General features: G+C 48.6%; 1 protein-coding gene across 7 annotated transcripts in view; it reads left to right on the top strand.

Moving 5' to 3' along the window:
* The first annotated feature begins 1170 nt into the window (after positions 1–1170).
* Positions 1171–16669, top strand: part of NOD2 (nucleotide binding oligomerization domain containing 2) — a 46540-nt gene continuing 31041 nt past the window's right edge. For 5 of the 7 annotated variants that reach the window (XR_010318898.1, XM_023555607.2, XM_023555608.2 and 2 more), the window contains exons 1-2: positions 2222–2304; positions 8964–9430. Coding sequence is in view for 6 of the 7 variants with exons in the window: in XM_023555607.2 (XP_023411375.1) it covers positions 8972–9430 (459 nt within the window). In the remaining variant the exon portion in view is untranslated. Of the gene's footprint in view, positions 2128–2221; positions 2305–8963; positions 9431–16669 lie in introns of those variants that run through there. The other 2 variants (XM_023555606.2, XM_023555610.2) reach the window with 2 other exon arrangements.

Below are 16669 nucleotides of genomic sequence, written 5' to 3'. Positions count from 1 at the left end.
TGTGTATCAGTACTTCATTCCTTTTTTATGGCTGAATAGTATTCCACTGTATGGATATACCACCTTTTGTTTATCCATTCATCAGTTGATGGAGATTTGAGTTGCTTCCAACTTTCTGATATTAAGTATAATTCTGCTATGAACATTCCTGTACAAGTTTTTGAGTGAACATGTATTTAATTCCCTTGAGTATACACTTAGGAGTGAATCTCTCAGTTGTACGGGAACTCTGTATTCGACTTTTTGAGGAATTGCTAAACTGTTTTGTACAGCAACTGTACCATTTTACATTCCCACCAGCAACACAGAAGGGTTTCAATTTCTCCACATCCTCGCCAACACTTGCTATTACCTGCCTTTTTGATTATAGTCATCTTAGTGGGGCAAGTAGTATTTCGTTGTGGTTTTGATTTACTTTTCCCTAATGGTTGTCTTGGAAGAAGTACAGCCAGAATGCTCCTCAGAAGCAAGGGTGGAGAGACTTCATCTCACATACTTTGGACGTGTTATCAGTACGGACCATCCCCTGGAGAAGGACATCATGCTTGGTAAAGTAGAGGGTCAGCGAAAAAGAGGAAGGCCCTCAACCAGATGGATTGACACAGTGGCTGCAACAATGGGCTCAAGCATAACAACGATTGTGAGGATGGCACAGGACCGGGCAGTGCTTCGTTTGGTTGTATGTAGGGTCGCTATGAGTTGGAACCGACTAGACAGTACCTAAAACAACAACTATGTATTCATATAATACATAAATACTTGTACTAAAGCCTGGCACCTAGTAAACACTCTGTAAAATTAGTTGTCTCCATTATATTTCTTTAAATCGACTTCACATTTTTTACAAATCCAAATGCATGTTTTTTTTAATTGTGCTTTAAATGAAAGTTTACAGTTCAAGTTAGTTTCTCATACAAAATTTATACATACATTGTTATGTGACCCTAGTTGCTCTCCCTGTAATGTGCCACCATACTCCTCTTTCCCACCCTGTATTTCCCGTGTCCATTCAGTCAGCTCCTGTCCATTCAGTCAGCTCCTGTCCATTTCTGCTTTCTCATCTCGCCTCCAGACAGGAACTGCCCACTTAGTCTCATGTAAGTATTTGAGCTAAGAAGCATGCACTTCACAGATATCATTTTATGTCTTATAGTCCAGTCTAATCTTTGTCTGAAGAGTTGGCTTCTGGAGTGATTTTAGTTTGGGGCTATCAGAAAGTCCTGGGGCCATGTCTTCTGGGGTCCCTCCAGTCTCAATCAGACCATTAAGTCTGTTCTTTTTACTAGAACTTGAGTTCTGCATCCACTTTTCTCTTGCTCCGTCAGGGACTCTCTGTTGTGTTCCCTGTCAGGATGGTCATGGGTGGTAGCCGGGCAAATGCACGTGTTTTTAAAGGAACTTTTATATTAATACCTTAAGTGGAAAACCAGGTCACTTGCTCTGAGAAACAGTTAATGAAAACAAATCCGCGGTATCAAATTCTAGTCAGATATTGCGGCCAGTGGAGGAGACTAGACAGTGTTAGACAAGGAGCACTAAACGGAGATGTCTCTCCTGGACTTAAACAGAAAGATGGAAAGAAAAATGAAAAAAGAGGAACTTCACCGTCACATGACTCCTTTCTATGTCATGCCTGGCTCAGGGTCACCTAACATGTAACCCATCACACTCCGGAAACGCTGTTCAGGGAACTGAGCTTTGCAATTTTAAGGCTTTAGATGGCTGTGGACTTACTGACTCTTCTTTCCTTTGGACTTACTGACCGCCTGAAGGTGCACTGATTAATACTGACACCAACAGCTTTTCATTTCACAGGATACCACTGTGTGTGTGTGTGTGTGTGTGTGTGTGTGTGTGTGTGTGTGAGAGAGAGAGAGGCAGTGTGTGTGGGCGAGTGTGTGTGACTATGTGTTTGTAAGAGTGTGTAAGCGAGTGTGTGGGACAGTGTGTTTCTGTGTGGGGGGAGAGTGTGTGTGTGACTGCATTTGTGAGACTGTGTATGTGTGTGGGTGCGCGCGCGTTGGAGGGGTGTTCCAAGACTCCCTCGTCCGTCTCCTAGTTCAAATGTGACGGAAGAGAGATACACGCTGGCCGGCTCTCCCAGCCGGTGTCAGTCACCCAGCCTAGGTGAGCTCCTGCCGGCGGGGAGGCGGGCACTCCCAGGGGGTGCGGCCCGCTCGGGCCGAGGAGGGCGGAGTGGGGAGCGCAGGGGCGGAGCCGGGCGCCCGCGCAGCCTGAGCCCGAACCGAAGCCGGAATCGTGGCCCAGGCCGGGGTCGAGGAACCGGGCACCGGCGGCTTTGCGGTGAGTGCTGGCTCAGGGCGCGCTACCTGCGCACCTGCGCCCAACACCTGGGCGGCGGGGAGGCGGTGGGCGCCGAGGATCCCGCCTCCCGAGTCTGACACCTGGCTCCAGAGCCGTCCCAGCCTTTGGGTTTGTAGAGGGGCTGCCTCGGTTTCCCCTTGGTGAGCTCTGAGGAGTAGATGGAGGGCGGAAGGAAAGGAGGCGTCTCCAGGGCGGGGAGCCCCCAGGCGGTCTGCGGCTACAGAGGACGTCCGAGAGCCCCCAGGAACCTTTGAGATTAGGGGAGCAGCTGACTTGGGGAGTCGCGTGGTTGGTGGGCGGGAGGATGTGAAGGCCACAGGCACAGGGCCCCGCTTGGGTATGGGAATCAGAAACAGCTTCAGGTCTCAGTGGGGGCCACTCTTTGCCCAGTCCTTTCCTCTTTCTGGGCCTCAGTTTCCCCAACTTTACCAAGCCTGTGAGTGTTTGTGAGTCTGCCTAGCTGCTCCCTAACACCTCCTTGGGCTCTTTAGTTCTCGTAAGAGTCCCTGCGTCCTCTGCCCCACCCTCTTCCGTGGGTGTGAGACCCCAGTTCATCCCCCACCCCTGCCCAGACAGGCCCACTCCAGGCTTGTCCAGAGCCCTCCCCTCTGCCATATGCCCTCCCCTCTGCCGCTGTGTTGGTGGAGCAGCCATCCGGTCCTACCAGCTTTCCCACAAACTAAAAAAGCCTCCCCAGCTCCCCTGGGGAGGGTCTCCCTTAGCTGGAGGAGGGCTGGCAGCTGGACCCCTGGCTCTGAGTCTGCCCTTGCCTCTCTTGCTGTCTCCCAGCCCTGTGACATCTCCCTGCCCAAAGCTTCTGTCTCCCCATGGGCTGTGGCCTAGCCTCCTCCAAGGTCCTTGTTGCACAGAGGGCAAAAGCCTTCCCCAGCACTGCTACTGTACCCCTAACTTGGCCCTTGGTGAAAGAGACTGGAGAGGCACTCCCACGACCCTTCTCCTATCACTCTGCTGGTTTGCTGGTCACTCAAGGCCCCTTTGCCTCTTGGTGTATTGGGATCTGAGGCAGAAAGGACCTTAGCTCACTGTGGCCTCCAGCCCCGCCCACCAAGTGCAGAATCCCAGCTGAGTGCTGGCCCAGCCTCTGTGGCACATGCCGGTGGCGGGGAGCTCCCTACTTACAAGGTGCCTTTTCTGAGTCCTGCGGCTCTCCTGACATTTAGCCAAAATCTGCAGGGTGCGGCTTCCACCTGGGTCCCACCTCTGCCTCCTGGAACCTTGCAAAGTAAAGTCACCCATTCATTCAAAAAATCCTTATTGATGCACTGAATGAGACATGGGGGATATAGCAATGAAGCACACAGACAAAACTCCCCGTTCCTCGCGGAGTTCACATTCCAGGAGTGTGTCAGGCAACGATCAAATAAGTCCATACATAGTGTGTCAGGTGGTGAGAAGTCCTACGGAGAAAACAAAGCAGGAAAGAGGGTCAGGAGGTGCTGGGCTTGGATATTGCAGTTTTAGATAGCGTAGTTGGGGAAGGCCTCTTCAAGACAGTGGCCACTGAGCAAAGCCTTGGAGAAGGTGAGGGGTGAGCTCTGTGGATCTCTGGGGGGAGGGAGGGCATGTGCAAAGGCCCTGAGGCAGAAGCATGATGGGAGGGAGCAAGCCTGGCTTGTTCTAGAAATAAGGAGGCCAGTGTGTGTGGCTGGCTGGAGCAGAGTGGGGGAGGGGGATTAGTAGGAAATAAGTTCAAGAGGGTTGGGAGAGGGGGCGTCCAATGTGTAAGGCTGGAAGGTCACTGTAAGGGTGTTGCTTTGTACCCTGAATATGACGGAGGCCACTGGAGCAGGGAGGCAGCTGCTCTAACTTAGGGTTTAGCTGGTTTACCTGGCTGTGGGGGGGAGGATAGACCAGGGCGGTGAGGGCAGAGGGGAAGACCAGCGAGGCGACCCCAGCTGCTATTCAGAGGCGAGGCCATGGAGCTTAGGGTGCAGCATAGCAGTGGTGAGAAATTACCAGATTTTCAGATTTGGGATCTCTTTTGACATTAGGGTTAATAGGATATGAGGTGTGAGAGAAAGGGTGCAGTCAAGGAAGATGCCGAGGTTTTTGGCTTGAAGTACCTGGAAGTTTGGAGCTGCCATCAACAGATGGGGAAGCTGGTGGCAGGAGCTCTTTAGAGGGAGATCAGGAATCTGGTTTGTATTTTTAGAATTTGAGATACTGATTAGACATCTATCTGAAGATGTCTAGTAGGCAGTCGGGAAATAAAATTCGGGGCATCATTACTATATAAACCCCAACCAGTTGCTGTTGAGTAGACTGACTCATGGTGACCCTGTGTGTGTCCGAGTAGAACTGTGCTCCACAGGGTTTTCAGTGACTGTTTGGAAGGCCACCAGGCCTTTCTTCTGAGGCACATCTCAGTTGACTCAAACCACCAATCTTCCTGTTTACAGACAAGCACTTAATTGTTTGCACTACCCAGGAACTCATATCACCATATAAACCAAACCTGTTGCCGTCAAGTTGATTCCGACTCACAGCGACTCTATACGAATGAGCAGAACTGCCCCATAGGGTTTCCAAAGCTGGCTGGTGGATTCGAACTGCAGCCGAGTGCTTACCCACTGCACCACCAGGCCCATCATCATGAAAACCCAACCAAACCCATTGCCATCGAGTGAATTCCAACTCATAGTGATCCTATAGGACAGAGTAGAACTGCCCCATAGGGTTCCCAAGGAGGAGCTGGTGGATTCAAACTGTTGACCTTTTGGTTAGCAGCCAAGCTCTTAACCACTGCACCATCAGGGCTCCCATCACCATGTAGCTGATATTTAAAGCTATAAGATCAGGTGAGCTCACTTAGAGAGACAGTGATACCTGGAGAAGAGATTACAAATTCACAACTCTCCCGGACTTTAGCATCCAGCTAAGGAGACTGAGAAAAAGCAGCTAGTGAAGTGCGAGGAAAACCCAGAGGGTGGAGTGTCCTGGATGCTAGTGAGGATACAATTGGGCAAATACCCTGGGCAGAGCGAGCAAGAAAAGAGGGCTGAGACATGAGCAGGGTGGCATCACTGGTGACCTTGGCAACAGCAGCCTGGGGAAGGGGTGGGGCGAAAGATCTATCGGAATGCATGGGAGGTGAGGACTTGGAAAAGTCATACAAACTACTACCTAGGAGTCCTGCTGCACAGGGGACAGAGAGGTGGGACTGTGGCTGAAAGGACGAGGGGCTTTACTTTTAAGATGGGAGAAATTATAGTCTGTCTAGGACCACTCAGAAATGGTGTTCTAGAGAGAGAAGCTGGGTGAAGAGGACAGAGAATGGAGGGTGTCTGGAGGAGGTAAGGAGGTGGGCCCAGTACCCCAGCGGAGATGTGGACCCCGCTGAGAGCCAGCCTAGCTCAGAAGTGGGCTTCCCGGGCCCTCCCTTCCTCTCCCATCTGCAGTGGGCTAGGATTTCAGTGCTGTAACTGGCACATGGCCCCAGAGAAACCCAGGCCTGCATTGCGGTCTCAGGAAGGATGGCAGTGCCAGGGCCGAGGACTGGGCATGGGGACAAGGACGGGGCCCCAAGGGCCACTCCCTTGGCTTGACCCTGTGTTCCAGCAAGAAAGTGCCCCTCTGCCCTTTCTTTGCACAAGCCTCACTTTCCCTGGGTGGCACAAATGGTTACGTGCTCGACTGTTAACTGAAGGCCGGCAGTTCAAACCCACCCAGAGGTGCCTCGGAAGACAGGCTTGGCAATCTGCTTCCAAAAGATCACAGTCTTGAAAACCCCATGGAGCGTTTCTACTGCACACACATGGGCTCACCATGAGTCGGAATCAACTGAAGGGCAAGTGATCACTTTCCTTGAGGAAGGGCAGTAATGACTCCAAAGTTGTGAATGAAGCAAATAAGAAGACAGTGGACATAGACTGATTTGTTTAATCTGAAGAGAGGAAGGGAAGGGACAGGATTTTAGGGACAGCCTTTATGAAATAAGTGGTGGGTGAACATCTTTTTTCCTTTTCCCAATTTAAAGGGAAGCAGGAAAAACTTAAGCTAGACATTATGAAGAACTTCCTGATTTAGTGAGGATTGCAACAATGTCAGGTCCTCCTCCCCGGATGTTTACCATGAGACAAGACAATGCCTGTTTGGGGTCAGGGGGCTGGCTGAGTTGATCCTCGGGGATTCTTCCTACTCTGAGGTTTCTGGAAGAAGGCTGGGACAGAGATGGGACTTTCCATCTGCTGATGGGAGGACAGAATGTCAGGCCTCATGTCTAGGACCTATCCCTCCCTTCTAGTCTCTGATGACTGTGACAACAGAGCCCTGACATCACTACCCTGAGTGGGTTGTGGCTAGAGCCTCTGTAAGCTGCCCCCAAATTGGTGTGTTTGGGAAGAGGCCCAGTGACTCTCAGCATGTCCCCCTGTGGGTGTGTGGGGCGGGGGACATCTGTGGGTGTGTCTCACATCGCTGGTGAGGTTTCTCAGCGAGGGTGATGGTGGATGCACAAGCCTCTGTGTCAGAACTGCTGAGAATAACCTCATTCTGGATGGTTGCCCAGCCAACCCTGACTTCTGGTCCATCTGTTCGGGGTCTCCCCAGTGGTGGGTCTGTGGACAGATCCAGGCCTGTCAGTCCAGCTCAAGACCTGCCCACGGGCAGCTTGGCCCTGATGTTCCCCTAAGCTTAATGGGTGATCGTGGAGAGAGGGTGCCCAGGAAAGAAAAGGAGTCGTCTGGGTAAGAGATATGGACATTCTGCACGCGTATACTCCAGGCCACGGGTATTGTCCCTAGGTCCTGAGCAGGGCTGGCAGTGGGGGCTGTGCATGTTCCTGGCTGAGAACCACTGCAGGCCAAGCCCAGAGCTCTTCCTGCCCTGCCCACCTCTCCCTCCCCTACCCCCACTTGTGGCTCCTCTGCTGCGCAGTGGGCACAGGGAGGCAGCCTGCTTGGACAGGGAGCCCGACTTTAGTTTCTGGTTTGCAGTGGCCCCCGCAGTGAGGAAACCATCCCTCCCACTCTGCCAGACACGCAGGTAGCCTCGCTGCCTCAGTTTTCCCATCAGGCCCACACCAGCCCTCCAGCCTATGTGTTGGCAGCATTCTGAGTTGGAGATGTCTCCTTCTGTTTACCTTGGCCAGCATATGAGGAAGCGCACAGTGTTCCAGCCCCTCACCTCCTCTGTGGATTTTGGATTTGTGAACATTCCCAGAGGCCTGGGCTGGGCCCAGCCCTATGCTGGGCTCAGGGATGTCAGGATGAGTAAGATCTAGGCTCCGTCTTGGGCCAAGCATGGGGAGACACATAAACAACCAACAAGAAGAGGCGAAATCCCCAAGCCACTTGGCGTCTGCTGCACGCTTCGTAGAGGGTTTGAGTGTCTCAGAATGTCCCTGATTTATAAAATAAGCAGACCTCCCTTGAGTTTTCCATCCTGTGTGCTTTCACTTTCATCTTCTCTGGGCACAGCACCAACTCTTTGTCCCTGTACCCTGTGACAGTGGCAGAAAGGTCCAGGTGCTGAGATTTTCTCTGCTCCTAGAAGTCACTTCCCCCTCAGAGTCCCAGAATCCAGGATCTGAGGGCCGAGCAATGTTCTGGGTCTGCCCCTCAGGGTAGCAGAGTGCAGGAGTGGGCTGGGGGGACCCTGTGGGGAGCTCAAATATAACGTAGTTAAAGGCATGTGTTTGGAGTCATGCTGCTTAAGTTCAAATCCTAGCTCCACCTTGTCTGAGCCCTTGAACGAGTCAACTTAGCCTCTCTGTGCCTCAGTTTCCTCATCTGTAAAACAGGACTGATCATAGCACCTAAAGTTCCCTGAGTCCTGCAAACTGTTTGTGCTCGACTACAGGTTGGTGATTCGAACCCACCCAGTGGCCCCTCAGAAAGGCCTGGTGACCTGCTTCCATAAAGATTACAGAAATTGAAAACTCTATGGAGCACAGTTTTATTGTGTAAGATATGGGGTCACCATGAATTAGAATTGACTCCGCAGCAATGGGTTTGGGTTTTTTTTCTTGTAGCACCTACCTCAGAGTGGTTAAAAAACAAAAACAAACCAAACCAAACCCACTGCCGTCGAGTCGATTCTGACTCATAGTGACCCTATAGGACAGAATAGAACTGCCCTATGGGATTTCCAAGGAGCAACTGGTGGATTTGAACTGCCGACCTTTTGGTTAGCAGCCAAACACTTAACTGCTGCACCACCAGGGCCCCTTCAGAGTGGTTGGGAGGGTTGAATGAATTCTCACAGCCATGCGTGTGCCTGATGAATCTCAGCCTTAGTGGAGAGAGAGCTGCTGTGGCCCGAATCAGACCAGCATGGCAGAGCCTCTTCCCCTGCATCAAAGAGCATGAATTCTGCAATCCCTTTGGAAACACCATTCCATTAACTCAAAAGTGTCTTTTTAAACTTAAGCTAGGGATCAAGCATGAATAGGGAGATAGGCCATCTCGATTTAATTCCTGATAGCTTCAAACTCCCTACAGGGCCTTGAGCCAATTTCTTGCCCTCTCTGGACCTCAGTTCGCACATCCGTATAATGGAGGCTGGATTGGGTGATGTCTGAGGGGAGAACCATGGCTGGCTCAGACTCAGGCTGGGGCTGGCTTGCCACCTGCCTGGCTTCTGGATAAGTCCTGTGCTGACCTTGCTTTCCTCCTCAGGTTGTGAAATGTGCACGCAGGAGGGTTTCCAGGCCAAGAGGAGCCAGCTGGTGGGGCTGCTGGTCTCGGGGTCCCTGGAGGGCTTTGAGGGTGTCCTGGACTGGCTGCTGTCCTGGGAAGTCCTTTCCTGGGAAGATTATGAGAGCCTTAGTGTCCTGGGCCAGCCCCTCTCTCACCTGGCCAGGCGACTCCTGGACACGGTGTGGAATAAGGGGGCTTGGGGCTGTGAACAGCTCATGGCAGCTGTTCAGGAGGCCCAGGCCGACAGCCGGCCCCTCGAGCTGCGTGGACTCTGGGACCCACACTCACGCTGCCCAGCTCGTGACCTGCAGAGTCACCGGCCAGCCATTGTCAGGAGACTCTACAGTCACGTGGAGGGTGTGCTGGACCTGGTGCAGGAGCGGGGCTTCGTCAGCCAGTACGAATGTGATGGAATCAGGCTGCCCATCTTCACGTCATCCCAGCGGGTAAGGCACGTTCATGCTCGGTACACAGAATTCACAGGGAAAGGGTGGTTAGTCCCCAAGACTAATTGGTCTTGGGACATCAGCCCTGTGCGGTACCATGGGCCATGGAATTCCCCCGGAAAAGGTAGGCAGGCAGGTAGAAGTCACTCTTGCTTATGGGCAGCAGGCCCCTTCTGTTGAGAGGGGCTGTTGAGTAGTGGCTCAGGGCTTGGATCCAGGAGCCAGAGTGACATGCTCTCTCAGCCCACTCTGACTTCAGGTCTCTATGGAACCTCTCCATCCTTATTCTCTCTTGTCTCTCAGTTTCCTCGTCTGTAAGACACCAGTTAGAGTCATATGGTACCTAGCCTCTAAGATTCTTGTGAGAACTCAGTGAGTCAATCCTGTAGTGGTTAGGACAGGGTCTGGCTCGTAGTTGTCGTTAGCTGCCGTAGAGTTGACTCCAGCTCATGGTGACCCCATGTACAACAGAATGAAGTGTTGTCTGGTCCTGCACCATCCTCACATCACTGGCATGGTGGAGTCCATGGCGGTGGCTTTTGTGCCAATCCATCTCACTGAGGATCTCCCAGGCCCTCGTAGACTCTCTGCTTCACCAAACATGATGGCCTCCTCCTCCAGTGATTGATCCCTCCTGATGACGAGTCCAGAGCAAGCAAGTCAGCGGGACAGTGTTCTGCCGTGATCCATAAGGTTTTCACTGGTTGATTTTTTTGTTGTAGATTGCCAGGTCTTTCTTCCTAATGCCATTGAAACCTGTTCACCATGGGGACCCTTATAGTATTTCAGATTTTGCTGGCATAGCTTCCAGCATCACAGAAGCATGCAAGCCACCACTGTACAACAACCAGACAGAGGGATGGTGGGATACATAGTTGTTACGTGCAGTTGAGTCAGTTCTGACTCATTGTGACCCCATGTGAAAGAATAGAATCTCCTCGTAGGGTTTTCTTGACTGCAATCTTTGTGAAAGGAGATTGCCAGTTCTTTCCCCTGCAGAGCTGCTGGGTGGCTTTGAACTGTCAGCTTTTTGGTTAGTAGCCAAGCGCTTAGCCACTGTGCTGCCAGGGTTTGGAGCACACAGTAAATATTCATTCGGATTGGCTGCTATTATTTCTGTTATGAGTGACAGCCTGTACTTGCACACTTTATTGCCGCCTGTTTTAAATTAACCTCTCGGCAGATTATACCGCTTCATTATGTTAAATCCATTTTTAATAATTAATATGGCCCACTGTGTGCTAATATAGTTTAAATGTCCACATAGGACTTCTGATACGAGATTGCATTAGACCATAGGCATTCAGCAGACGATGCAGCAGAGACCACAAGAGCAGAAAAAGTGTCTGTTGGTGTTTTTAAAACTCTTTGTTTTATTTTTGCCTGAACACCCTTTACATCAGTGATCTCCAGGCCTCCTGGGATGCTAATGGAGTAAGAATTAACATCCCACTTTACAGACTGGGACACAGGCCCAGAGAAGTGCTTTGGGCAAGCTCACAGTAGTGAATGGGAGGGCCGCTGCTGCACCTGCTGGCACGACTCATTCATTTCTCATTAGTTATTCATTCATTCAGGAAGAATCTATTAAGTGCCTCCTATGTGCCAGAATCTGTCTTTAAGATTTTTTTTTTTTTTTGCTTTCAGCGTACCTTACACAAAGCAAGTCCATGATAAATATTTGTTGATTAAATAAATGAATTCTTGAATAAATAAATGAATGAGTTGGAATGACATGGCTGTGTTAGAATGGGCTTTCTAGTTTTTTTTTTTTTAATATACTTGGTGTTCAAGTGAGTCTAGGTAATCCTAGATCAGGCTGATGGAATAAGTCAATCTACCTGCAAGATTGTCTTAAAACTTGCTCAAGGTGGCTGAGTATTTGTAGAGTAGACATGGTATGGTCCCTGTTAATTGTTATTGTTGTTGTTAGGTGTGGTCAAGTCTGTTTTAACTCATAGCCACCCCATGTGACAGAGCTGAGCTATCCCACAGGGTTTCCTAGGCTACAATCCTTATGGAAGCAGATCTCCAGGCTCTTATGCAGAGCCTCTGGGTAGGTTCAAACCACCAACCTTTCAGTTAGCAGCCGAGTGCTTAACCAATGCACTGCTGGGGCTCCATAGTGCACTTGAAACCTGCCGTTATAGCCTCAGCACCATCTCCTTGAGCCTGGCCCCGAGGGGATTACAGAAGACATGTTAGTTAGTGTACCTACCTTGATGTCTCTTGATCTATTGGAGGGGTCGAATCAGCCCACATGGGAGAAGTTAGGAGATTGTGTCTAGTCGTCTTAGATCAAATGTTCAGCAGTGTGATCTGGTCTGGATGCTCAGAAGGGATTTAGAGAAGGTAGCTAGATCTCTGGGGCTTGGAGGAGACAGGGCATGAATAGAGCAAGCATTTGGATCGATGAGAAAAAAAAAATGAGATAAACAGAGAAAATTTTGACGTGGACAAGAATTTTGTTTTACTTGAATTCATAATCAGTGCCCATAGAAGCAACAGTCAAAAAATCAAATGACATATTGCATTGGGCAGATCTGCTGCAAACGACCTCTTTAAAACGTTAATAAGCAAAGATGTCAGTTTGAGAACTAAGGCGTGCCTGTTCCACGCCATGGTATTTTCAGTCACCTCACATGCATATGAAAGCTAGACAATGAATAAGGAAGACAGAAGAATTGATGCCTTTGAATTATGGTGCTGGCGAAAAATATTGAATATACCACGACTGACAGAAGAATGACCAAATCTGCCTCGGAACAAGTAAAGCCAGAATGCTCCTTAGAAGCTAGTATGGTGAGACTTTGTCTCATGTACTTTGGACATATTATCATGAGGGACCAGTCCCTGGAGAAGGACATCATACTTAGTAAGGTAGAGGGTAAGTGAAAAAAAGGAAGACCCTCAACGAGATGGATTGACACAGTGGCTGCAACAATGGGATCAAACATAGCAACAATCGTGAACATGGCACAGGGTCAGGCAGTGTTTTGTTCTGTTGTACATAGGATCGGTAAGAGTTGGAACCGACTTGATAGTACCTAACAATAACAAAGAAGAAATGATTATAGTAATCAGTAAATATTCAGAATTAAACAATAATGAGGAGCCCTGGTGCCACAGTGATTAGGCACTTGGCTGCTAACTGAAAGGTCAGCAGTTCAAACCCACCAGCTGCTCTGTGGGAGAAAGATGTGGCAGTCTGCTTTTGTAAAGATTACGGCCTTAGAAACCCTATGGGGCAGTTCTGCAATGTCTTGTAGGGTTACTGTGAGTCAGAATTAACTTGACAGCAATGGGTAAACAGTAGTGATGATATAATTTATCAAAATTTATGGGATGCAGCTAGTTGGTGCCCGGCCACAACTGATGACTGCCCTGACAAGGAGCACAACAGAGAACCCCGGAGGGAGCAGGAGATCAGTGGGTTGCAGACTCCAAATTCTCACAAAAAGAGCATACTTGATGGTCTGACTGAGACTAGAGGAATCCCGGCAGTCATGGTCCCCAAACCTTCTGTTGGCCCAAGACAGGAACCATTCCCGAAGACAACTCATCAGACGTGAAAGGGACTGGACAGTGGGTAGGAGAGAGATGCTGATGAAGAGTGAGCTATTTGTATCAGGTGGACACTTGAGACTGTGTTGGCATCTCCTGTCTGGAGGGGGGTTGGGAGGATAGAGAGAGTTGGAAGCTGGCAAAATTGTCATGAAAGGAGAGACTGGAAGGGCTGACTCATTGGGGGAGAGCAAGTGGGAGTACGGAGTAAGGTGTATATAAACTTATATGTGACAGTTTGACTTGATTTGTAAACGTTCACTTGAAGCTCAATAAAAGTTAATAAAAAAAAATTTTATGGGATGCAGCTAAAGCAGTTTATAGAGGGAAATTTATAAACTTAAATGCTTATATTAGAAAGAAGAAAGGCTGAATTTTAGCTAGCTTAGAATCTACCTTAAGAAAGGGCTAGGCAGACAGCAAAAGCAGAGATTGAGAGCTGGGACTGAGCTAAGTAGGTATAAACGATGGTGTTCAAGGGATTTGAGGATTGTAGGAGATTACTGAGGTACTGGACTTGCCAAGAATTAAGATTTTAGAATCTAGCTCTCTGAATTTTCTTTGAGCTTTGGCACTCTGTGATTTTCTGCTTCGATGACCTTCCCTGGGTGGCTGAATTTATGGTTCAGTGGCTCTGCGGGCAGCCTTGTGGTATGTCCAACTAATACACCCCCAATCCAGGATGGCCTTGTATGCTGTCATATACTGGCCTTTTAAAATTGCCTGTAAGGAGATGGTTGTCATGAATTGCACATTAACTCCAAAACCAAATCCATTGCCATCAAGTTGATTCTGACACACTGGGGCTAAAAATGCTGTGGAATGAAATAAAATGCAGAATAAAGCACTGAATCCTAAAATATCCATTGCCATCATTTATTGAATGAGTGCCTGCTGTGTGCCAGGTACTGTGCTCAGTCCTTTACATGTGTTTTCTCATTTAAGTCACACCTTCCAAGGTATTATCGTCTCCACTTAACAATGGAGAAATTGCCCAGATCACCCATCTGGGATTGCAGGAGAATACTAAGGGACTGGACTTAGTAATTACTAACAGACCAGAGTTTGTAAGAGAAGTGTTCCAGCTAGAATTTGAATCCAGGCCTCTTTGATTCCAAAGCTTGTGTTTGTCCCTCTCTGACATAAAGTGGTAAACCTGCTGAGTTGGGCATAACAGTAGTTAAGAAACCTCAGGCTGGTAACATCAGCTGGTATACCAGCTGTCCATCTGACTCATGCAACTGCTGAAGTTGATAGGACTGAAGTGTCAGACTGAGTTCTGAGTTGCTTGGCTCAGTCACAATTAGCTTAAACTTTTTTTTTTTTTTTTAATCAGGAAGTGCACCACGCCTATGGAAGAGTATATAATTCATATGTGTATGGTTTAAACATGTTCCCATCACCCAGGTTCAGAAATAGCATGTTCCCAGTACCAGTTGTTGTCCCATCGAATCAATTTTGACTCATAGTGATCCTATGTGACACAGTAGAACTGCCCCATAGGGTGTCTTAGGCTGTAATCTCTACGGGAGAGATTGCCAGGTCTTTTCTCCTAAGGAGCTGCTGATGAGTTCAAACCGACAACCTTTGGTTAGCAGCTGAGCGCTTAACAGTTGCACCACAGTACCAGTGCTCTCCCTCAGCTGCATCTGCCCGAGGTAACCACTAACCTGACTTCTGTGTTAATTATTCCTTTGATTTTCTTTATAGTTTTAGCATGTTTTAGAGCAAATTCCTAAACAATGTATTACTGACTTTTGAAAAACAGTAGTATTCACAAACAAGGAGCCCTGGTGGCCCATTGGCTTGGCTGCTAAACATAAGGTTGGCATTTTGAACCCACCCAGGGACCCTACAGGAGAAAGACCTGGTGATCTGCTCCTGTAAAGATTACCAAACCAAAACCCAGTGCCGTCGAGTCGATTCCGACTCATAGCAACCCTATAGGACAGAGTAGAGCAGCCCCACAGAGTTTCCAAGGAGCGCCTGGTGGATTCGAACTGCCGACCCTTTGGATAGCAGCCTTAGCACTTAACCACTACGCCACCAGGGTTTCCCCTGTAATTACAGCCTAGGAAATCCTAGGGGGCAGTTTTACTCTGTCACATGGGGTTGCTATGAGTCGAAATTGACTGACTGGCACACAACAACAAATACACTAACATGGCTGAGTAAGGAATGGACTATGTTCCTTTTTTTTAGATGAAGGCTCCCTGGAGCAGGGAAGCTGAACAGGGTCTCAGGGGCATGGTCTGGCTTCGCCTTCCCTGGGAGTGTGTAAGGGCCTCTTCTGGGAAGTCAGAGCCCTGGTGGTGCAGTGGTTAAAGCACTCGGCTGCTAACTGAAAGGTCAGTGGTTTGAACCCACCAGATGCTCTGCAGGAGAAAGACGTGGCAGGCAGTCTGCTTCTGTAAAGATTACAGCCTTGGCAGTTCTGTGGGGCAGTTCTATTCTGTCCTGTAGGGTCAGTATGAGTCAGAATCAACTCAATGGCAGTGAATTTGGTTTCAGTTTTCTAGGAAGTCAGTGACAAGGCCATGAATGAGTCCTGGGAAATACAGGGCTCGCTATAGTTGGAGGCTGTTGTAGGGCTGGTGTGAGTCAGATACTGAATGTGCAGTGGCAGTATGAGGAGAGGAAGTGAGCTGCCCATTATGTTTATTTCTCAGCTTGCCTAAGGCTATTCCAGCTCTTAGGAGTAGGTCAAAACTAACACTTCTCGGGGATAAAAAGGATGCCCTCAGCTGAACCAGGCAGCGAAAGTTGAGAGAAGGGATGATATCAGTCTGTGGTGGAAACAAACCAAACCCAGATGGAAATCAGACCAGGCTTGCCCGGGTGTCTTGGAGATAACTACTCTCAGTATGTCTGAGTTTTGAGTCACACTGCTCCAATCTGGACTGGTGGCCCACTACTTGTGGTGCACAGCTGGCTTCCTGAGATTTCCTTTCATAGTCCTCTGTGTTGGGTCTCTTCTGTTCTGAATGCTATGTCTTCCTTGTTCCTCTTTTTTTCCCACTTCGGTAGAGCATATTCTTCAATAAATTCTTTACAATGAGCGTATGGGACTTAACATTTCTGAGCTCTTGGGTGTCTGAAAGTTTCCTCTCACTTGATTGATACTATGGCTGGGTATAGAATTCTGGGTTGAACTTCCTTTACCTTCAGAATGATGGCATTACTTCATTATCTTCTTTCCCCCAATGTTCCTGCTAAGAATTGCAAAGCTACTTAATAGCTGTCTCTGGAAGCTTGTAAAATTTTCTTTTGGTTCCCGACATTCTGAAATTCCACAATTATGTGCCTTAGTTCTTCTTCCTTTGTACTGGATGCCATGTCTTTGTGCTTGAGAAATTTTCTTGATGAGTTTATTGATGATTTCTTCCTCTCCACTGTCTTCTCTCTTTATGGAACTCCTATTACTTGGATATTAAAATTTCTAATCTGACCTTCTAATTTCCTTTTATTTCTCTCCTGTTTTCTATCCCTGTATCTTTTTCCTTTACTTTCTGTATGGTATTCTCAACTTTGTCTTTAAATCCTTCTGTTGAGTTTTTCATTTTTGCTTGTCATGGCTTTAATTTCCAGGAGGTATTTTTGAATGTTACTTTATTGTAGTATCTTGTTCTTGTTTTATGGGTGCAATATTCTCTTTATTAAGGATTGTAATGATAG

The sequence above is a fragment of the Loxodonta africana genome, chromosome 21, assembly GCF_030014295.1.
Source record: "Loxodonta africana isolate mLoxAfr1 chromosome 21, mLoxAfr1.hap2, whole genome shotgun sequence".
Taxonomy (NCBI): domain Eukaryota; kingdom Metazoa; phylum Chordata; class Mammalia; order Proboscidea; family Elephantidae; genus Loxodonta; species Loxodonta africana.
This window is presented reverse-complemented; position numbering and strand designations above follow the sequence as displayed.